The sequence below is a fragment of the Spermophilus citellus genome (genome assembly GCF_964194105.1).
Source record: "Spermophilus citellus genome assembly, chromosome: 13".
NCBI lineage: Eukaryota > Metazoa > Chordata > Mammalia > Rodentia > Sciuridae > Spermophilus > Spermophilus citellus.
The window spans coordinates 108612658-108636001 of NC_138193.1; the positions used below are offsets into that span (position 1 = coordinate 108612658).

The 23344-nt window shown below is 47.6% G+C and overlaps 1 protein-coding gene across 8 annotated transcripts in view; it reads right to left on the minus strand.

Annotated features, from left to right (window-relative positions):
• Positions 1–5806: 5806 nt before the first annotated feature.
• LPIN1 (lipin 1) overlaps positions 5807–23344 on the minus strand; it is a 117687-nt gene continuing 100149 nt past the window's right edge. For 7 of the 8 annotated variants that reach the window (XM_081264010.1, XM_081264005.1, XM_081264008.1 and 4 more), the window contains 4 exons: positions 16782–16934; positions 10907–11021; positions 10075–10178; positions 5807–7542 (listed from right to left, as the gene is read on the minus strand). In XM_081264010.1, coding sequence (XP_081120136.1) covers positions 7383–7542; positions 10075–10178; positions 10907–11021; positions 16782–16934 — 532 coding nt within the window. In that variant the 3' untranslated portion in view covers positions 5807–7382. The remainder of the gene's footprint in view (positions 7543–10074; positions 10179–10906; positions 11022–16781; positions 16935–23344) is intronic. The other variant, XM_081264004.1, reaches the window with a different exon arrangement.

The window sequence follows — 23344 nt, forward strand, 5'->3', positions numbered from 1 at the left end:
ACACTGTGGAGCTGCTTCAGCCATTCTCACAGCCCGACCCTGCTCTGTGTCCTCTCCTTGTTAGGGCCTCTCTGGTACGTGGGACTTCTTAGGCTGGGCACATGTGGCTCTCACCCCAATACTTCCCACTTCACCTCGGTGGCCACACGTGTCACTCTTGGTGGATGCACACTGACTACTGGAAACAGTGGGACAACCTGACACGGTGCTGAATTTGGAGACGGAGTTCTCTCAGCCTTTTACTTGGAAAAACCTCTCTGAATTCACGTTCTACAAGACTTCTCAATAAAATGGAGAGAATGACTGTGAAAAAGGACTTGGAGACAGAAATGACAGTTGAGCCTCATTTTAGTTTCCAAAGCACCAAGCACTCTGAATGGGCCAGTTTGGAAGAGACCCCTGGAATGCCAGTGGGGACAGTTTCCTAGGGGACTTCCACCTACAGGTGAAGCACATCAAGTAGTATGAGTGCTCCAAAAAGCCATGACATCCCCACAGGCACAGCAAGATGCTCCTGAGGACAACGTGGGGTTGATGTCTGCCCTTCTCACAGTTCACACTACGGCACTCAGAACTGACACCCCCAAGGGCCCGTGTCTGAATTCCAGCCGGTAGACACCAGCTGATGGCTTCCCTCTGCTGCAAACGGGTGCTGACAGGTGCTGCTGCTGCAGAAGGAAGAAAGGCCTCCCCGAGCCAGAGCCTTACCTCCTTCCTCCCAGCAGATGCCAAGGGTATCTCAGGACTGCTGAGGATCTGGAGCTTTCTGATCAGCCTGGGGTCACGGGGGTCAGGAAACGGGTATGCAGGGGGAGACAGAGGCCACCACAGGTCATTCATCTCAAGGTGCCATGCCAAGATCCCTCCCCCATCCTTTCACCAGGGACTTGGTGCATAGGGACAGATCTTAAGGATCAGCTATCCATCCCCATCCTGCAACACAAGGTGCCCATGGGAATGAGAGGTAACCAGGCCAGCTTCCCCAGTCCCCAGAGAAAGCCTCCTCCCATCCCAGGGCTCCCAAGTCCATGCAAAGTTTCCCACATGATCATCTGTCACCTGGATCCCAAAGGGAGCACTAAAGAGAAGTTTTAAAACAGCTTCAGCTCTCTAAAAATGGTCCCTCCACTGACGACAGGTGTCAGCTGCTGTGCAGGTGTATGAGCAACCCCCTGAAGGAAATCCCCCCTCAGGGCTGCTCCTTACCCCTGTTGAAAGGGGGGCTCTGTCCCAGATGGGGGCACAAAGTCTCGGCCCACAGAATCAGAGTGCAGGACTGTGGGGTGCAAAACTGCCTCATTCCCAGGTACCAGCACCCTACTTAGGTACAAGTATTATTAAGAAAGCCCCTCACCTTCATGAAGTCAGAGGGGAGTAATTCTCCAACTTTGAAAGTGAAAGTAGAGAATTAAAAATCCCCAACGTGGCTTCAGGCCTAAGCTACCTCCCGTGCAATTTGCCAGGGAGTCGGGACATTAAGGCCTAAGCCAACATGGGGGTCCTGTTTGGCTCAGTGGATAACCCATTCATCAGCTCCACAGGAGAGGAACATGCCTCCAAACCCAGCCCCTAAGTGAATTGATGGTTTAAGTAGGCTCAGTGACCACAGAGGTCCAAACAAAGGTTCTAAAGAGAAAAGTGGGACAATGCCTGGGTGGCATAGTCCCTAGCTGAACCAAAAAGTCCCCATATCCAAGTATGAGATGATGGATTTAGGGGGGACCCATCCCTGGTGTAAAAATATGCACCAGTTCACTAACAGTCAATGTGGATGTGAACAGGGAATAAGAACTCTGCATCACTGCATCTTACAGAAGTCAGTGTTTGTGGTGACTTCAGTGACGGTCCATCGTGCTCAAAAGCTGAAAGGATCTGGTTGTCAAATCAAACGTAACACACAAATGCATCAGACATAAACCCAAATCCATGCTTGTTTCACCAGTTTCAATGCATCCATTTCCCACCACATAACATTAATGTTGGAATTCTGTTCGTGCTCTAGTTTTGTCTGCACTTAATTTTAAATGCACTTTGGCTTTGCAATTGCAAAACAGCCATTGTTTTATGTCTGTGAATATTTAAAAAATAATTTAACATTGTAACCTTTTGAGTTAAAAAGGCTACGTGTACTTGTCCACTTCACACATACTGGCTAATCCTAAGAAATTCATCTAGTTGGGTCCTACCTGATTTCTGGAGAAGGTCCAGATGGAAAACATTTTTGTATACAAGAAATTCCCCCTATTATCGCCCTTTGTGTGCTGCCCAAAAGCAAGAACCCAAGAGCAAGAACCCAAGAGCAAGAACCCAGACTCTTGTTCAGAACTAAGTCTTTCAATAACCCAGAGGTTAACTGTCTCAATTAACAAGCACTGTGTATCTTTTAGGATAACCCCTGAAACATGAATCAAAAAGACAAAGGACAAAAGCGAAACTACCAAACCACTTTGGAAGGAAAAATATGAAGTTCCCAAATGAATGTGTTGCTTGAAAATATAAACCATTTCTTCTCAGTTTGGCTCTGTCGACCATCTCGGAAAAGGATGTTTTTACAATCAGGGCAGAAATATGACTGGCCGCTCCTACATTTACATCTCTTTGTTGCAAAATGAATGTGACTTGTTCGGGTTCCAGCAGCAGAGAAAGCAGCAGAAGTGGTGGTTACTTTCCAAAGTGAAACTTAAAACCACAGTCTCCGGTGCACAAAAGGCAGAGTGAGTCACAGGAAGGGGCCACTTGCTTGCAAAACTCATTAAAAGCAATGCAGGCTGAATGGACTTCCTGCGCCGATGAAAAGATCCTGGCATCAGGACAGGCACCTCCAGGCTCCAACAATTTGGGGGAGGAAGGGAGCCATTAGGAATCCGGACAGAGCCTGCCAGGCTCCTTCCCATGCACCCCCACCCTGCCCCAGGCTGCCCAGCCTGTGGTCTCCTCCCAACCCTGATGGCTCACATCAGAGATCTCAGGAAGGGTGCTTAGATGTGTCACAGGGTCAGGACGACACCTTCTGACTCAAGCAGGCACCCACACTGGTTTTCAGCTCCTTCTCAGGAGGTTAGCTGAGGCAAGTTCATCTTTCTAGGGATGCCCCTTTCCTTTCTGGGCAGGTCTGTGTGAGCTCTGGGCGCTTATCTTTCCCTGATCTGAGCAGAGGAAAGTCAGGAGAAGGCAGAGGACCCTGCTCTGCAGCATCAAAGGAACCAAGCACCAGGATTCCCTGAAGGGGACTTCTTTAAACAGATTGCAGGGCCCAAGCCGCTGGTTTGATTCAGTATGTCTAGAGTAAGGGCCCAAGAATTTGTTTTTGTAGCGAATGAGCTCCCTGTTGCTGGAGCTGCAGGCCAGAGATGACACTTAGAGAACAATAAACCTAAAAGGACACCAGACCTGAACAGGCAGCCACAGGCTGCTCCCCCTATGAAATCCGTCAGTGATGCTGGGCCTCAGGCTATGCCAACTGGATATACTCTGATACCAAAACGGTCCCCACAAGGCACTACCCCATCTCCCTCCAGGCCCAGTCCACTCCTGGCTGATCTCCAAGTTAAAGCACTATAGGAAGGGGGGGGCCTTTGGCGAAGTGGGAGATGCTTTTTTAAAAATGTGCTGCCAAAACAAAACCAATTGTGCCCCCAGGTGGCCACTTGGGCCCATTGACTTCCAAGGACATCTTCTGTTTGGTCACACCCTGGCTTCCTTGGGTACCAAGCCCCCTGCCTGGCTTGCAACAGAAGTGACTCCAATCACCACCTTTGATGCTGGAGTTGAAAGGAGGTCAGAAGAGTAAAGTCAGGAACTCCAGGGGCCTTCTAACCACCTTCTCTAAGTGTAAGGAGAAGTTGACACTGAGCACTGCTCTCACTGCTCTCACAGACAAAATACAGATGTTCAAAGGGAGGCAGACGAGGGAGACGGACAGTGACGTCCAGACAGCTGGCCAGATAGTACTCCTGCAGGAAGAGGGTACTTAGATTCTAGGAGCTTGTTTTTATCCTTTTCAAATGCACCCTCCTTGTGTTCCTCCAAGATGATTCTGTTCCTGGCTTGAGCCAGGGTGGCATGCATTACCTGCTTGGAAAGGGCACTCTGTGACCCAAGGTTGATGGCTGCAACCCACCATCTCCACTCCTCAGCCCCAGATGCTAGGGCAGTGCTGTGCCGGTGTTGAAAACATGCTATAAAGCATCTCAAATGGTCACATCACACCTGAGACACGGGACACCAATCTACTGGACTAGTTTCCCTGGATACCTGTGGGAGCTGGTGCAGAACTACAGTCACAGCTTAAGCTAACAGGTTACAGGTGAAAGAGCCTGCTGACTGGATCCGAGCTGGAGTGATTCTATGACAAAGCTCTCGACACTGTGTGAGGCTTGCTTTGCCACATGAGACTCACAGCCTTAGTACTACAGATGCCAGGGACAAATCATGTGGATCCGGGCAGTGTGAGGAACTCAGCCTAGTTTTCCTGCAGCTCTGTTTCCACATTTAGGTACCAAGAATCTTCCACTTACTTCGAAATGCTAAGGTTAACTTAGGTAATCACCAGGAGTCTCCAGCCGTGTTGACTAAGAATTAAGCAGTTCTTAGCCTAAATAATTTAATAGGTCAGAGACTGTGATTCATTCATTTAAATGATAAATGAACCTGCAGTACACCACAAAGAAGTCAAAAGTGCACAGGTGGGCAGCCTGTGAGGCCAAGGACCCCATGTGTAAACACTGATTGGGGCCAAGCCCTGGGAAGCACTTGGGGATCAGCATCTTACTGAGACTCCTGGCTCCTAAGTCGCCCTACCAAAACAGGGAGGAGCCCCAAGGTACAAGCCACCCTTCTCTTTCTTCATCACTTTTGTCCCTCTCAAGAAGGGACACTGAACCATCAGAAAAGATGTTTATTCTAAGGGTGAGCAGGCCATCGCCTTCAGGATTATGTTCAAGTAGAGAATAAAATACTGTGCTTGATAACACATCAGAAAAATAGCAACCTAATGACTTACCAAAATCTATTTAAAATTCACTTGCCTGATTTTCAGAGAAGTCTTTTATCCACCTCATCATTTATTACAATATTTTTTAGCTTTGCATCCAGACAACATAATGAAGTATTACAGTGATTTCCATCATTGCACCAGCATATACAAACACACTTCAAATACTGTCAATAAAATAAAGTGGGGATCCAAACCTCAGAACAAAAGGGGAATTCTTTTTGAAGGTGTAACCATTTCTCTCTCATGTTCCAGATATATACATTCTTCCTCATCATGTGTGACAGACATTTGGAGAACTCTCACAATGGAGTGATTCACTTCCATGGACCCATTTGAAACGTGTGGTCCAAATACAGCTGTCTAGCATATGACCTTGGGGTCACCAGGTCACAGCACACACACAGATAAATAATCCACCTATTCCTGGGTGCGGCCACATATAAACCTCGTTTTCAGAAGCTGTAAGACAGGTGCTAATCTTACAGCCCACCCAGGGCTCACGTGTGAGTGAGTGTAACTCAATGGAAGGTGTGCTCTGTTTCGGGGGGGGGGGGGGTTCTATGGAAATTCAAGGTACATCAAATTAGTGTCCAAAGTTGCGTGCTCTCAGGCTTCACTTGGAGAGCAGCCTACAGAGCAGGTGAAGAGTGAGTTGCAACCATTCCCCCAGCCAAGGCTCCCTTGGGGCGCAAGGCAGAAAGCATGGGACCTCTGCAGGTTAGTGAGCAGTGAAAATTCACTGACACTCCCTGGTGGCAGAAGAATCATGTGCCTTCTAAAGGTCAGCAGAGAACAAACAGGAGTTCGTTAAGGCAGGAATATTTTTAATTAATTTTAACACTTCCCAAAGGGAATTTGCACATGCATGTCCACGTCTCTAGGAAGTCTGCGATTTGCCAGACTCTGGGTGTCCCCACAAACAGCTCAGTGGAGCCACCCATCCTTAACAGCCCACCAACCACAACAAAGGCAATGAGGCCGGGTTTTCTTTCACAGAAAGAGTAACATTTCCTTCAGCCGCTCCGTGCTTTGCGCCTACAATTCTAACAATGAAATTTAATTGGAAAGCATTTCAGTCTTCACAGTAAAACACTCCTTAAAAAAATACTTCAAAAATGTAAAGCAAAATATTTTACCAAAATAATTCTTTCATTTTTCACATTGTTCTTTCCATCAGCTAGGTTAATAAACAGAACCACCTTCTACTGGCTTCAAGAATGTCACTCAAATTATTACTTTTAACCTTACCCTTAATTTGAGTGGAAAAAGCTAAGAAAAATAAATTATTCATAATTCCAAAAGAAGCACAGTCATGAGATACACAGAATAAGGCTCTTCAGATGTCTAGCACACTCGTTTTTTAATGTATTAATAACAGTTGTAATTGAAAGAATATGGCTAGGGTGCTTAAGACAGTGACCCAGTCAGAGTGAAGCAATAAATGATATCTATAAAGAATAGAATTCAACTGCTTGAAACTGTTTTCTTAAAACCAACCAGTTTCTTTTGAGAGCTCCCAACAAAAATCAACGTCATCACCCTTCAGCATAAGCCCCGGTCAAGGCCATATGATCAGCACCACCTCGCTGAGTGAAAGGGTGGCAACGGGGTGTTGAACTGATTTGAAATGCGCCTTAAAAGTCACGATCATTCTCCTTGAAGGCATAGCAGTTACTGAGAGCTGGACACAGCGCATTCCAAGTAAAATGTCTGCCACAGATGCATTAAGGCAAAAAATGTCCCAGCCTTGAGCCACAAAGAATGGGGGGATATGCAGGCTGCCTCTAACCAAAGGAACTAAGAACATGTCACCTAAAAATGAGGCTAGTCAGCAAACACTGCCAGGGAACAACCACGGGGCCGAGACTAAGGCTTGCTCAAGGCCCCGACCCCATGAGGGTCAGGTTGCCATCAGGGACCTCGGGTTCAGGTCACTTGACCGTTCACTGCCCTGTCCGCCCTCTGCAGAAGGCAACACAAATGTCGCTGCCATGGGAGTGTGCCCCCTCAGGACCCCAGCCATGCACATCTGGCAATCCTCAGCTGAACCTCGTCAGGGGGCAAGCCTCTGCTTGGGCATCGGAGCCCCATATTGCACATCAACCAGAACTGACCCTGGAGCAGGCTGGGGCTCAGCGCTGCTGTGGGCAGCAGCCACACTGAGGATGCCTGGCACCCAGGAACACCCCACTCCTGGCTAGAAGGTCCAACCCTCCGTGGTGTACTTAGAAACGTCACCCCATGGCAGGGGGAAGAGGGAGAAATGCTCCTCAATTCTAAGAAAATGAGCACACATGGGCTCCCAGTGCCGGCTCCAGGGTCCCCACAACCCGTTCTTTAGTGGTGACAGGCTCCCGAACCACTGCAGGAGGCTGTGTGGCATGTACTATGCTGAAGCAGAATGAATGTCCTGGTTCTCAAAAGGTGGCGGCGGCTCTCTCCAGAAGGTGAAGTTACTGAAAGTGTCTGCGCAGGGGAAGTCCGAAGAATGACTTCTCTTCAGCAACGGGAAGACGTGGTCAACCACCTCACACAGCCTCACATACCTGCAAGGAAAATGGACACTGAGTTGCACCAGCACCAGGGCTGCCCTCGCAGTAGGCAAGACCCACAACCCCAGCCAGTGACCACCTGCCCAAGGTGGACACTCCTTACTAATGAAGAATCAAGAGGTGAGAACAAGAGTCATAAAGGAGTCCTGAGGGCTCTATGGGAGGGGTCACACAAAGGACAATAGGAGGAAATCAGCATGGCCACCACACTGCTGCCTGCCACAGAGGCCACCTGGACACAGGGGACACGGACCCAGGCAAAGCACCTCCCAGGAGAACACAACAGAGACTGCTTCACTACAGGATGAGAAGACAAGCAGCCCTGGCGACAGGAGTCACGCCCCGACCGTCGCCCTGCCACCTTCCAGCTCTGTGATCTTGGGAAAGGGCCACAGTTTCCATCCCTGTAAAGTGGCGGAAATGAAAACTGCCACAGTGTTACTATCAGAATTAAATGAAATAGTATCTGCAGCAATAGAACTGCATATAGTGGGTACTCAATAAATTTATTCAGCAAATCATTAACATGTCTCAGGGAAAAAACTCTGGCTGGCATGAGGGTCAAGGTATTTGGGAGCTGCTCCTGCCTTACTTGCTGAGGGACCTGGGTAAACATCTTGCCCTCTCTGAGCCTCAGGCCTTTCATCTTCGGAGTGTGTGGAGCTGGACTAGAACAGGTTTCTCAATGTTCCCTACAACCTTCTCTCACTCTATTTTCTCTGCATTCCCAAGAGGATGCTGCACATTAGCTTTTGTGCCTGCACTACAAAAAGAAAGTTGCATTCTGAATCTGCCTTTTCAGACCTCCAGGCACCTCCACCCAACTCGGACACACCTGGCCCTCTCCCTCGCATCCCCAGGCTCCTCCCTGACAATCCCTGGGCCTCTTTCCAGTTCCAATTTGCTTTTTGAAAACCTAAAGGGGCTTTTGAAATCCAAACTCCAGGAATTAGTATGTTCTGAGGCATAAAATAACTTATTAAATAAGGACGAGTGTGTGTGTTTAATAGGGGGCCTCTGAAGGCCTCATGAGGAACACTGTACTGGCACAAATGGGAAAATCTCTCTTAATATAAAACCAAGAATTATGTCTTTTCTGGGGATTAAAACAAAATTTCTAAAGACCTCCCAGCTCTAAGGCCTATTAATCTGAGCCTTATGGCTATAGGAGGAGCCTCCCGGCTGCAGCAGTTCTCTGCCAGGCTGCGGTAGGCACCAGAACCAAGCCCACGTGCTCTGGTGACAAGGCAAGACCCAGTGGGTGCCTCAGCCCTCCACGACTGGGCTCCCTGCAGCAGGCGGGCATAACATGCCCCGCCACTCACAAATGCAAATGGAGGAAAGCACCGAGCTACTTTATGGCCCATCCCTGAGGACATTCCAGATAACTGGCCAGGTATACCCGCGTGGCTTAGAAATGTAGCAAGTTCAGTGCCTGAGCAATGTGGGAGTAGTCCCCTCACAGAGTAGTCCCATCATGGTGCAGGTGTCAGGGGAGAGCATCATTTGGCAAGATGGGAGTCGGCTCCATGTGTAAGTCCACCCTGGGGCCCAGCAACAGGCCACAACAAGGGGCTACAGCAATCTAACCCGAGTCTCAGGAGGCAAGCAGAGTGACGCTGGAGGCTTTGGGCAAGCAGTCTTAGAAACTGAATCCCTAGCCACGGAAAGCTCTTTGTAACCCTAAACAAAAATCCATAGATCGTCTCTAGGCCAGGGACCCTTTCACATGGGCACATGCTGCACTGGCATTAGGGAGAAGAGGAATGGAGACACTGTCAGGGCAGCAGTTTAGAACAAGGGGACACAACAATTCATCAGAGGTTCCCAAATTTCTATATTATGAGTACAGAGAAACAGACCCACCAAGATCCTAATCAATCATAAACAAAGCATCAGGTTCAGGGGTGCACGCCTGTGATCCCAGCTATGCTAAATTTGAGGCCAGTCTGGGGAATTTAGTGAGACCCTGTCTAAAATAAAAGGGCTGGGATCTGGCTCAGTGGTAGAGCACTTGCCTAGCATGTTAAAGGGCCTGGGTTCCATCCCCAGTACTGCCAAAAACAAAAATAGCCATTGGGGTTAGCCCTCTGACTTGAAAAACCTGAGTTTTAACCAAAACATACAAGAGAATTTCTTAACAACTACACAGGACAGGGAGCTTCAGCACTTGAGGAGATATCCAGCTTCCCATATTTCTGCTTGGTTACATTTCTAATCCACATTCTAGACTTCCGAGCCTAACTCGGCAAATCTAAACAAGGATATTTTGAATTCATTCAATTCCTTTTGGTAGCAGAATCTAACATCCAGTTCAAGTTTCACACCTAGAGGGGAATCTGATTTGACTCTAGCTGACTAAAAATTAAATTTTGGACAAAAAATATAGGAATTAAACCACATGCTTTAGAGTAGTTAAAGATTAAAAACACAGGTAGCAAGGGCTTCAAGAGTCCACTCTAAATGGCAGAGCGCCATCTCAAGACACAGCTGCAACCCCAGGTGGCACACGCCTGCCATACTCACGAGGAGATGTTGGTCTTGGCATGCTCCTGTACCAGCTCTCCTTTAGGGTTGACAGTGAAGATTCTGTTCAAGGACACCCCCACTTGCTTGTAGGAATACACGTCCTGTGTGGAGAAAGGTGATTTCAACAAGTTCACTGTAAAAAAAAGTGTGTGATCTCTGTTTTAAAGTAAGAGCATCAAATTCGCACCAACACGAGCAGGAAGTGGGGAACCAGCCAGCTTTCCTCCCCCGGCCTCGGGCCCCTGTGTGTTCAGGAACCCAGTTAAGGAGCAAGCAAACTCCTGCGTCTCCTGCAATCCTGACATTCTTTGGGGTTACTCTGTCCCACTTTCCTGTTTCATGAAAACCTGTCATGAATTTTCTGGTTGAGCAAACAGTACTGTACCCACTGTATTCTCCAGAATTCTGAACCTTCCACTAAACTTGGGCCACACACACACAACCTCAAAGCATTTCCTCTTCCTGTAAGATCATATGTTCCACACTCTTAAAACGTTACACCCCTAAGACTCAATATGTGGACTTCCCCACCCTGTGGAAGAAAGGATCTAATGCTATTAAATGTCCTTGCTTTACTCATTAAGAAGTGATATGGAATTTCAAGTTTATAGGCCCACACCTCAAGGTCAAACCCACCAGCCAGCCTTCAGAAAAAGCTGGAGGCCATGTGACATGATTTCAAATCTCTTTGCCTTGAGATGCAGCCATTTGCCAGGCTATGTGAACAGGATGAGGACTGGCTTTACATGAGGTTCGGGCCACAGCTCTCCGGTGACTGCTGTTGGGGGAGCAATGTCCAGGGCTCTTAGGGCCTCAACCTAGTACTCACAGCCGGCCGGTTTCCAAATGCAGCATAAAAGGGTTCCGTATTTGGGAAAAACAGGTTTTTGATGTCGGTTAAACACTGGACTTTAAACTTTTCTGGCTTCTTTTCAATCACTTCTCTGTTAAAACAAACAAGTAAATAACAGATCAGCAGGAGAATAACTTCAGTAACACTAAACTACTTATAAGCCTCAACACTGTGAAATCAGTGAAGCCAGCCTAGGAGAGTGTCAGGGGTGGCCTGCCAGCCTCCCCACAGGGACGGCGCCAGGAGGAAGAAAGACTTCCAGCAACTGGCTAAGGAGCAGGGGCTCCCGGGCCTACTGAGGGGAGCATCTCCACACCTACTCATGAAACTGGTACAGCCTCGAACACAGAACCTGAGGAAAATTCTGAGCAACCGGTAAACCAATCTATCCCATGAATAAGGGCAAAGCTTCCAAATGCATACATGTGTGTAAACCAGCAATACCCAAAAGCCAGGCTCACGTCAGGAATGCAAGAGTGACATAATATCTAGAATTGATTAGTATAACACAACACATTGTCAGATTAAGGGGAAAAAATCTCTGATATAAAAAGGACAATTATACAATTCAATATCAAATCAGGATGAAAATTCTTAAACCAGGATGAGAAGGGGATACTCAAACCTCCTGACAGTAAAATGCTGGGGTCTCCAGCACCACGGCAGTTCAGTGTGTACACTCAGTCCCACCCAGAGCAATGACATGAAAAAATAAATATAGGCTGTAAGGATTGAAAAGGATGTGAGAGAAACAACTATTCATATTCACAAAAAGCCGCCACCTACACTTTTTAAAAACCCAGATGAGTTATCAGAATTCAGGAAGGTTAATAAGTCAAAGGAAAAAAAAATCAATGCATTTCCATGTATCAGAAACAGAGAATATAATTGTGTAAACAGTATTTAAAATAGATTTTAAAATATCAAATGTCTAGAAACCTAACAGTCATGACAGACCTTTCTAGCTAAAGTTATTAAACTACTAAAATACATTAAGAGAAGGCCTACATAAATGAAGAAATAAATTATATTCTTGAATTAGAAGATTCAATATTATACTGAAATATTAATTCTCCCTAAATTGACCTACAGAGTCATTGCAATTTTAATCCAAATTATGAAAGATTTTTGTTATGTTTTTATATAACTGCATTCCAAAAGCCACACAGCAGAACGAAGCCAGGACACCCCTGCTGGTGGGAGGGTGAAGGGCTTTCGAAGCCCTGGGGCCTGACATACTGCAGTACCTGGTCCATATGTTCCTTTGCCAAGGGAAAAACAGAGCCCAGAAACGATCACACATTCACAGACGCTTGGCTGATGACCACAAAAGCATCCCAAAACAGGATGAAAGGGCAGTGTGTTCTTAATATAAGGTGCCAGGACAAATGAATACCCACAGAAGAAAAACAAAATCACTCTGGGTCTCTGCATCAGGCTATCTACAGAAATCAGTTCCTAGTCAGTGCAGACCTAACGAGAAAGTCAACGCCAGTCAATAAAATTCAGAAACTATGCTCACAGGTCAGGGAGGACTTTGTTAAGATACAAACGCCTAAACCTCAGAGCCAACAATATGCTCAGCTCTAAGTAACTAAGAACTTATGCTCATTAGAAGCAATAAACTGAAAAAAAAAAAAAAAAAAGAGATTTGCAGCACTCATAGAATACACATTGCACTCTCCCAAAGCAAAAAGAAGTTGCAGGGAAGCCTTGGATAGGCACTTCATTGAAGAGGTCCCCAAGGACCAGTAAGTCTAAAAAGAGGTATTTATACCCCCTGGCAAGAATGTAGAAGTCTGCCCTGACCCAGCACACGTGCCCTAGGGACACACACAAGAACACCGCTGTCTGGGCTGGGGTTGTGGCTCAGTGGTAGAGCACCTGCCTAGTACGCATGAGGCCCTGGTTCAATTTCCAGGCCCACAAAAAAAAAAAAAAAAAAAACAAATAAGCAAAATAAAGGTATTGTGTCCATCTACAACTAAAAATATTTTTAAAAAATAAATAAATACAGTTTGGAGATTCCTGGGAAAGCTGGGAATGGAACCACCATTTGACCCTGCTATTGCCCTTCTCGGACTATTCCCTGAAGACCTTAAAAGAGCATGCTACAGGGATACTGCCACATCGATGTTCATAGCAGCACAATTCACAATAGCTAGACTGTGGAACCAACCCAGATGCCCTTCAATAGATGAATGGATTAAAAAAAATGTGGCATCTATACACAATGGGGTACTATGCAGCAATAAAAAATGACAAAATCATAGAATTTGCAGGGAAATGGATGGCACTAGAGCTGATTATGCTTAGTGAAGCTAGCCAATCCCTAAAAAACAAATACCAAATGTCTTCTTTGATATAATGAGAGCATCTAAGAACAGAGCAGGGAGGAAGAGCAAGAAGAAAAGATTAACATTAAACAGAGACATGAGATGGGAGGGAAAGGGAGAGAAAAGGGAAATTGCGTGGAAATGAAGGGAGACCCTCATTGCTATACAAAATTACATATAAGAGGTTGTGAGGGGGATGGGAAAATAAACAAGGAGAGAAATGAATTACAGTGGATGGGGTAGAGAGAGAAGATGGGAGGGGAGGGGAGGGGGGATAGTAGGGGATAGGAAAGGTAGCAGAATACAACAATTACTAATAGGGCATTATGTAAAATTGTGGATGTGTAACCGACGTGATTCTGCAATCTGCATTTGGGGTAAAATTGGGAGTTCATAACCCACTTCAATCTAATGTATGAAATATGATATGTCAAGAGCTTTGTAATGTTGTGAACAACCAATAAAAAAAATCAAATTAAAAAATAAATAAATAAATAAATAAAATATTGCATCAACTGCAAAAAGCTAGCGATGACTCCAGCATCCACCGGCAGCAGAATGAATAAATAGGTGTGAGGCCACGCAACCAGAAACCACTAAAGTAATGAGCAAACTGCAGCTCCACTCGCAATCCTAGAGATTCTCACCAAGAGCTGAAATATATGTTCCAAGAAAACACCTGATTTCATTGACATAAAACTCACAAACATGCACAAGTAAATACTTTGCTTAGGGTCACAAATGTCGGTGAGAAGATTAGCAAGACCATAAGGAATGACTAACAGAACTCGGGGACAGCGGGCACTACTGAGGGGCAGTGGGGTCCAGCACTGAGACTTGCACATGATGGCACACCTCTGCTCTTTAAGTGGATGCCAGGTGCCCTGTGTCCACCATCTGATTTGCTTTATACCTTGCAGATATCCTAGAAAACTCCTCTTGTACCTACTGAAAGATGTAATGTAGTGACAATGGCAATGATAACCACAGGCACAGACTAAATATGTGAAGCCCCCAGGATGGTCCTGGCTCTGTGCTGACTCCCAGGCCATAGGTCCTCCTGGGCACTGAGTAAGGGTCTTGTACTCCACAGCCTGGGACCCTGGTGTACGTGTACGGATGCATGAGTGGCTGTCCACACTTCAGGACCCACGTTCACACACAGACTCACAGGGGGTGGGAGGAATGGGACACTTCAACATGAATGGGTATTTGGTGCTCAGCAGGGAGACACCGTGGCCCCAGGCCACCCATGGCTTGACAGTGCTGGATACCGAGAGAGCCCTGGTATGACTACAGTGGCCAGTCCACACTGCTCCTAGGTATATCCCGTCTCTGATGATCTGAATTTGCAAACAGTCATGGGTCATTCACCTCACGAGAGGTGAATTACTCTGAATCACAAGTGTCACATGTCCAAGTCTCACAACTCAGAAACCTCAAGGGAAATCGAAGCTGTTTATGGAAGTAAGGTCTCTTTCCGAGAGACAGCGAGACAGCCTCTACTGCTGCCTAACTCCAGAAGTTCAACTCTGCCCCATAATCCAGAGTTGTAGGAACCAGCCAGGGTTAATCTGTAAGCCCCTGCCTCTGAGCCCAACTCCTCAGCAGGTCACCACTCGGAGCCTGGAGCTGCACTGGGGACGGTGCACTGCACTGATGGGGGTTTATGACAACCATCTGCACAGTTCTGTCTCCATCATAGGGCACGGGCCTCAACTCCAGTTTTGATCTTAATGTGAACAAATGGATGGGAGCGTGCAACAAACCAAAAGGGCAGGTGTGTGGAAGAGATCCCCCCAACTTGTTTCTCAGTGTTTCCTGGAATCACAGCATGGAGCTGGAAAGGCCTCCTGGGAGCATCTAAGCTAACCTTCTCATTCAGCAGTTGAGACACAGCCTATGGAAGGCGGGGCGCCTCTGGCCACACCAGGTTGCCTGGAGGCTCTGTCCCCACTAGCAGCTCCCTCTGCCCTGCCCTGGTGAGAGCCTGCTCCTGAGACTGCAATGCATGCAGGTCCCCATGCCCTCCACAGCCTCATCCACTTCTTTTCCTTCATCTAGTTTAAAGCTAAACAATGCCATCAGGATGGAACCCAGCTAAACCAAACCCTGCTAACGAAGGTCGTCTGTGCTCATAGCAGACTCACCCATCAATTCTAGGAAATCTACAGGGCAGCTGACCATGAAATGGCTTTGGCTACACTGCAGGATTGCTTCAGGGGCACTTCCATCTCCCAGAACACCATGCAAACGTGATATTTGAGAGTTTTTATAATAACTCCTTACAGGCAAAAATTCATCTTAAACAAAGATATGTAAATAAGAACATGAGAAGGATCACTTTAAAGTTAACAGCAGGATGTCAGGGTAATAATGTCCACTCTCCACTCCGCCCAGCATAGACTTAGTGCTCAGCACATGCTAATGACAGCCAGCTTCCAGCTGTCAATGTAGCTCAGTGACAAAATTCCATTAAACTTCTGGATTGCATTGAAGCTATACTGTTGTGATAATTCATAAGACTTGAAACACATGGTTTCATGTGTTTTGCCTGAATTCTCTCCCAAGAATGAGCAAGCTTTAATTCGAGATATTTTAAAAGCAAACCTATGATGGAAAAGATGTCTATAGAGAAATACTCAAGAGTCAGCTTGGCATTTTGGATCCATACAGATTTGTCCATTGTTCAATGGTCAGCAGCAGCACATGCAGCTAATCTGCTCCTCTAACTGGGGCAGAACCATGCCAAAGCCTTTCATTGATGTTCAAGAGCAAGGATATAACACTATGAGTTAGCCTTTAGCAGGGACCAACAATCTGACCCATGTGGAATGCAAGAGATTATGCTTCAAGGGAAGCTGGGGAAACCACAATGGGTGCCCCCATGAAAAGGAGTGCAATATCCCCACCCACCCCTTCCACAGCCAGAGGTGACCAGCTGCCTTGAATATGGCCAGAAGGGGAAGAGAGGAGGACAATCAGAATCGATCATCAAGAGGGTAACTATAAGAAGCAGCATGTCTAGAATTCTAAGAGGGATCAGCAAGTGTGCTGAGGGTCCAAAGGCCAGATGGATGGGGCAGCTGGGAGAGGGACCACTTCACCCCAGCAGGGTTCCCAGTGAGAGGAGATGCAAGTTGATTCCCCAAGGGTCCCCATGAAGACCCAGCCTGACCACTGAGGGAGAAAGGGAGAGGGAGAGCTACCCAAAACAGAACAGCACAGAGGAGAGGACTGCACAGCAGAGAGGGTTCAGTATGGCTGAGATTTAGAAATGAGACAGAGGGCTGGGAGGCAGGTCATGAAGAGCCACCCAGAGCCAAGCTAATGACTGGACTTCACCCCAGAGCCAATGGTAAGCCAAGGTGTTGCACGCCCATGATCTCCTTGGTGCCCCTGTGAAGCACGGGCATTGCTTGGAGAAGACCGTGTAAGAGAAGATTTATTCTTGCAGAGAGGGAGTGGGGCTGGCCCACAGATCTGAGTATGGGAGCAGAGTGCCAGGGTGGTACCTGTGCAAGGCGGAGAAGAGGCTGCTGGGGCTGAGCAGCAGCGGCCCCTGCGGCAGCACCGTGCCCCTCTCGTTGACCCAGTGCAGGTAGCCCCGTGTCATGTCTGCCATCCCGATGGCACGTGCAGAACAGTAGAGAAACTTATATCCATTTCTGAAAGAGAAAAAGCACCCACATTTAATGGCAATCAAAAACGAAAGTTCCTGGCATTCCCAAACCCTCTCTGTTTCATGAAGAATGCCTTTGTTGCAAGTTCCCCACATAAGAAAGTCCACATTCTATAGAAATCCTATTTTCAATTGAGAAATAAACCTAATTGCCTTTCTCTAATTTACTAAGCACATTCACATTCCTCATTAGATTTAATTCACTCGAAAAACATGCTTAGGTGGGTATTTCCCCCTGGTTTACTGCCACAGAGATGGAGGTTCAGAGGGATCAAATTGGCCAGCGTTTCTGCACGGTGTCCTGTACACCCTTGTCCCTGCTCCAGCTAGGGCCACCCATCCACTGTGCCAGGTCCAGGGCAGCCAACTGCTCGTGCATGGCCCTGCTTGGGCACACAGCTCTTCCCCTGCCCACCCTCAAATGCCCCTCTCCACTGGCTAATTCCCACCAGCATGCGATACTCTCATCCCCCACAAACACACCAAGCAGAAAACACCACTCACAAATCCTGTGTCCTTGGGCTCTCTCCAGCTAAGATACCACACTTCTCTTCCCCTTTGTGGCAGAATTCTTTCCAAAAGCTGTGCCGAGGCCCTGAACCACCTCTTCATTCCTCTCCACCCCTGCTCTGGAGCAGGCCCTCCTTCCCTGCTGGCCTTGCACAGGTCAGCTACGAGGCCATCTTGCTAAATTGAGGTAGTGGTTCTCAATTCTATGTGAAGAGACTTCCCAGGAGCCTCTGCCAGGTGCTCAGTCCACCCTCTAGCACAGCACCTTTGCCACTTGGCTCCCTGGACTTCAGTCCCTGCCCGGCTCCTCCCAGACATGTCACCCAGGCTACTTTCACGCCCTCTACCCACTCAAGATGCACAGTGCCCTGGGGTCCCGGGCCTCATGTCCTCTCAGCACCCTCCTCCTCCCTCCCCAGAGCTCCAAGTGCTGCATCTAAACTGAGGCAGCATGATAGTCCTCTTTTAAGCACAACGGACCCGCTTTAGTTGGACTCCACTGTTTTTAACTATTAAAAATTTAGTGGCCATAATAAAATGTGCTGTAAGTACAAAATACATGACAGGTTTTGAAGTCTCACTGTAAAAGTAGAGAGCAAGATATATTCCATTAGTCATTTTCGTATTGATTACATGTCTAAATGATAATCAGTTTGAATATATTACGTTAAATAAAATACTTATGAAAAAATTTTAAAATACCATCTATACACCACCATCTCTCAAGTTCACGTTCTAGTTCAGCCCTTCTTAAGCTCCAGGGCAATATAAAAAAGCAAACAGCATGTTACTTACCGGACACACAGCAACATCTCAAAGGTGGTCTCTCCACCACCAATGCACCCCAGTGACTCCTCCCTAGGTGGTCCCTGCCTCAGTGAGGCCTCTCATCCACCAGGTGTGAAGCCGACACCTCAGGCCCTCCTTGGTTTCCCCTTTTCCTCACCCCACCCCGTCCCCCTCCACCCAACACCTACCCCAAGCCACACCAGCCCCACCCCAGCACCGCATCATGGCCTCTGGGCCCCCACAGCTGCCCCAGCCTTGGCTCATTGGGCTGCTTCTCTAGGTCTTCACACGGGACCCTATGGAAACATAAAATTCAATCTGCTCGTGCTAACAACCTCCCACATTTTGCCATCTCTCAGATATAACCCAAGTTCTCCACCATGGCTCAAAAGGCCACAGACCCTGCCCTTCCCTCCAACTCTGTGGGTAGCACTGTCTCATCTCTCCCATGCAGACTCGCCTGCCCGCCATTCCTTCCACCGGCCATGCTCACCTCTGGGCTGGCATAGACCCACCTGCCTGCAATACCGTCCGTCCCTTGACTTCAGGGGGAGCTTGCACTCACCTCACACAGGCCTGTCCCACCTCCATAGGGCCGTCAACCCCTGTGATGAACCCACCTCACTCCTCATCACAAGCCCCTCAAAGGAGAGGCTGGTCGGTATCCCCAGCCCCAGGTCCTGCCTTATTTTTCCTGATAGCACTTATCACTAATAAGTCACAGTCCCTCTTCCAACTGTCTCTCATATTAATCCACAAACCCCAGGAGGATAGGAACCCCTGCTGTGACCCAAGGACCAAACACGGTGCTCTGCAGTACCACTAAGTGAATATTCGCCAAGCACATGGGTATGGGCCACCCACTCCTGTCCAACTCACAGCTGTCTGTGAATGGGCCAGGGTGGCCAAGGACTGGTCTCAAGAAGTACTTCACAATATGTTTTAAACCAAGACACAGGAAAGTTTTAAGACAAAAACAAAGATCAGCTTGTTTGGAATAGAGGAACGCACCTCAAAACCAAGTAGGCTTTTGAATTAAACATCTTTGTATTTTAGTTGTCTAATGCATGCAATCTTTTAAAATAATCACCACTTCTGCATATAGCTCTTCATATCAAAGTCCTAAAGCTGCCACCTGCAGGTGTCTGAGATGCTAATTTTATTCAAAACTTGATTTTCAGAGTCTAGCCCACTGCCAGCTGCTGTCACTACTCACGCACTCTGATTCAAAGGCTGTTACCAAACCAAACTGGAAATCAGCTTGGGGACGTCCTAATGGGGAAAATACTTATTGGTGGCAACAAGAATTTCCCTTCCAGAGCCTTTCCCAGCCTCAAGGAAAGCTATCTGAAATGCCAGCAATGCCCTCCATCAACGCTCTGGTGGCACAAGTCTGTCTGGATGATGCTCTTCGGGATAAGACCCCTTACTCAGAAGGGCAACCATGTCAGGATGCACCCCTCAGGCCACCCGGCCCAGGTCTCTACACAATCCGAGGCTCTTGCCACCATCCTTTCAACCACTCTCTCTGAACCTCCAGTGTCAGCTCTGCCAGCTAGGGGCACCATGGGGCTTGGCGTGGCCCTGCCCCACGGGAGCAGAGACTGTCGGGGGTGGGGGACCAAAATTAGAGAAAAGGGACAGGTGACAAAGCAGAGGAGGGCCCAGGGTGGGAATTCCTCTGATATTCTCAGTGACTGGAACAGGACTTGGGGAAATACCAGAGCAAAGTAAGAAAAAGTGATCCAAGTCCAGGCTGATAGAAGTGGCTTTCTCCTTCTGTCCCTGTCTCCGTATCCTGAACCAGAGAGATTTCAACAGTCTCTGGGACTACACCAGACCACCAGGAGTGCTTACTAAGACCAGCCTCCAGACTGCAGCCCACAACACTGACATCTTCAGGTCAACGGAGGCCCATGCAATGCTGCAGCAGGGGTACTCAGCAGCACCCCTGGGCTCCACCCACCAGCACACCCCACCAAGACAATCAAAACTGTCACCACACACTGCTACATGTCCCACAGGGGACAAAGACATTCTTGGTAGAGGATGACTATTGTAGGGGAAAAGGGACCCTGCGGCGTCATTTGCAATCTGAAGAAGAAGGACAGCCCCCCGCACCCGGTCCCTTAAGGAAGGCTCTGGATCAAAGCTGCTGGCCTTAGCCTGGTCTACTGAACCCTGTGATCTGCTCCCCACCTCCTTCCCTGTTCCCCTTTTCACGCCCCCTTCCTGGGCACCATGAGGCCACTGGACAACAGCTCATCTGCCACCTCTACTCTTGTTCCTACATCCACTTACAATGACCTGTCATCTCCTTCGAAACCCTGCTGCCACCTTCTCACTGAAACCTCCTGTGACACCTTTAGTGTCCCCTTTACCGTGTCCTTCAAAGACAGCATCCCAGTGTCCTGATCACTCACCACCTTTCTACAAGGAGCTCCATAGGCTTCCTCCTCCCTCATCACAAGCTCCTCAAAGGAGAGGTGGTCAGTATCCCTGCAGCCCCAGAATAGCTCCCAGTACACAGCAGGTGCACAAATCAGAGCCCAGGGGGATGGCCCCTAGCGCACAGCAGGTGCACAGTCTAGCTAGGTGCCTCCCAGTTCTGGCCGAGGCCGGGCTGAGAAAGTCCCCCAGCTGCAGCCCACAGGCACACACTTCAGCAGCAGAGCAGAGCATGGATGGCGATGGCCTAAGGGATCATCTGGCCTAACCTCGTTTTACAGAGGAGGAAACCAAAGCTCAGAATGGGACACATGCTCCCACTCTAGTTTAAGGGCCTCAGGTAAGTCACAGTTGTCGCTGCTGGGATCCAGCCCTGCTGACTGCCAGACAGACCTTTATTCCCCACCAGCCTCTCTTCCTGGCAGAGAGTGACCCTGCAGTAAACCAAGAGCTGAGGTGAAAGAAGTGACTGCTGTGGGCAGGAGACGGGAAAACCCCCAATGAGTCTGCTCATGGTTATCCCTCCTTTGACATGCTGGCCTGAGGTGGCATGTTCCTTAAGCCACAGATAAACGAATTTGTCCATGGAAACACAAGAATTCATTCTTGCTGAGTCATAGAGACACTGACTCCAGGTAACATGAATATAAAAATACACATCAACTAAGGTAGAAAATTAGAGCAATCATTCTTCAAAATTAGGTTCCCAAAAACCTATTCGCTCAATGATCTCAATATTTTAGGAAATAGTCCTTCTTTATGCTCCTTCTAATTATTGAATGTACTTGAATCTGAGGGAGCTTCATTTATCTTCCATTTATATTTGCTATAGTTCTCTTTCAACACTAACTAAGCAAGGTTTATACCCTTCCTATGAATGAGATGATAATCAGACTCACAGATAATTCCTCAGGACTAACCATATTTAAACAAGTAATTAAATTCAGCAAAAAATAAATAAATAAAGTTGTCCTATTTTCTGTAATTTCTAGGCAAGTAGCTCACTGCAAGACTGGTTTATTCATTAGGCAAATACTGCAGTGAATAAAATTTAAGTGGTACCCAAATTCAACGGCAGCAATGTCAGAAAAGAGATTAATGAGTCCAAAACTCCTACACTAAACGGCACCTTTCTCCTGGTGCTCCAGCATGCTGAACATTTCTCTAAGTATTTCTCTGGGTAATCACAATAAAATCTCAAAAGAATGGCCTGGACTAACTGGAAGGGCGCTCTAGGAGCCCTGGTCAGCTTGGTCCTGCCTCTGCTCCCAGCTGTGGCTGTCTGAAACGTGCACGGGGCCTGGCTTGTAAGACTGTCTGGACGGGAACCCACTTTAGCTGACGGTCAGCTCCAGATGCCTTACACTGTGACCAGCCTGGTGCCCCACAATGGGGACTGTAGCCAACAATCTAGGCCCACGCCCCTGGACACCAGGGAAGAGCTGCAAAGCCAGGGAAGGCAGGAGCTGACAGCTGGCCAGGGTCACGGGTTCTGGCCTGGAAACATATCATGAAGACTGTGGCATGTGAGACAGACAGTAAAGGCTGGAAAAACGTTGAAAGGCAAAAATCAGTGGTAAAGACACGTTAAGCAAAAGCTATTGCAAGAGCAAAGGCAAGAAGGCAGAAAAGGAGCAGAGTCAGGAACACAGCACATCAGAGCACAAAGGTCCAAGAGCAGCAGGAAAGGAGGAGTGACCATGAGGCTGGGAAACTGCTGGGAAGCATGAGCCTGAGCACTTCCTCTGGTAGGTGCTGGTGTGGCACCCCTGCAGACCCACACACTGCCCCAGGAGCCCCAATCAGCACTGCAAATCCCACAGCCTGACTGTCCTTGGGCACCACAGACAGCACACACCAAACTCAATGAGCAAACTGACATCAGACCACATGTCATGACCCTCCAGCCACTCGACCAAAATGACGACTACGAAGAATTCTGCAGCATCCTCAGATTCCCAACAGAGTTTATTCTTTCTAAACTTTCAAAGAAAAGGACAATCCAGTGTCTTTGGGAAGCCACGAGACTTTATTTTTTAAGATATTACTTCAGGAAAATCCAAGAGAGATATAAATCAAGACCACAAGGGGCGGGAGGTAGAAAGAAATGTGGCCCTTTTTTAATGTCACTAAAAAGACAGAAATAGATTTATGCTCCAATACTCAAAATGAATCAGGCTATGAAGAACTCAACATCCTGACCCAGGAAGGCATCTTCCTTAAACCAAAAATAAATGCAACTCTAAGTGTCACACTAGCCAAGGGGCAGATCAATCCTCCTGAGTGAAAAGCCAGCCATGGAGGGCTGTGGGGAAGGGGTGCACACAACATCTATAAGAGTGCAGGCTGGGGGCCTTCCCAGAAGGCAACCCCCCAGCAGTGGTGATTAGCTCTGCAAAGATGCACGTCAACCACCTGCAGTTCAGGGGAAGAACACCAAGTCTAGGACTCTCACAGGACTTGCTAAGGTTCACGCCTTCTTTATTCATTCACACACACATTATAAATAGAATACCAGAATATGTAAATACTTGTGGCATCACTTTTGGAAATAGTAAGAAAGACTATCTACATGTTCATCAACAGAGTTATGAGTTAAATAACTCTGGTATTTAACTCAGGGTATACCTGTAAGAGAATTTTGTGAAG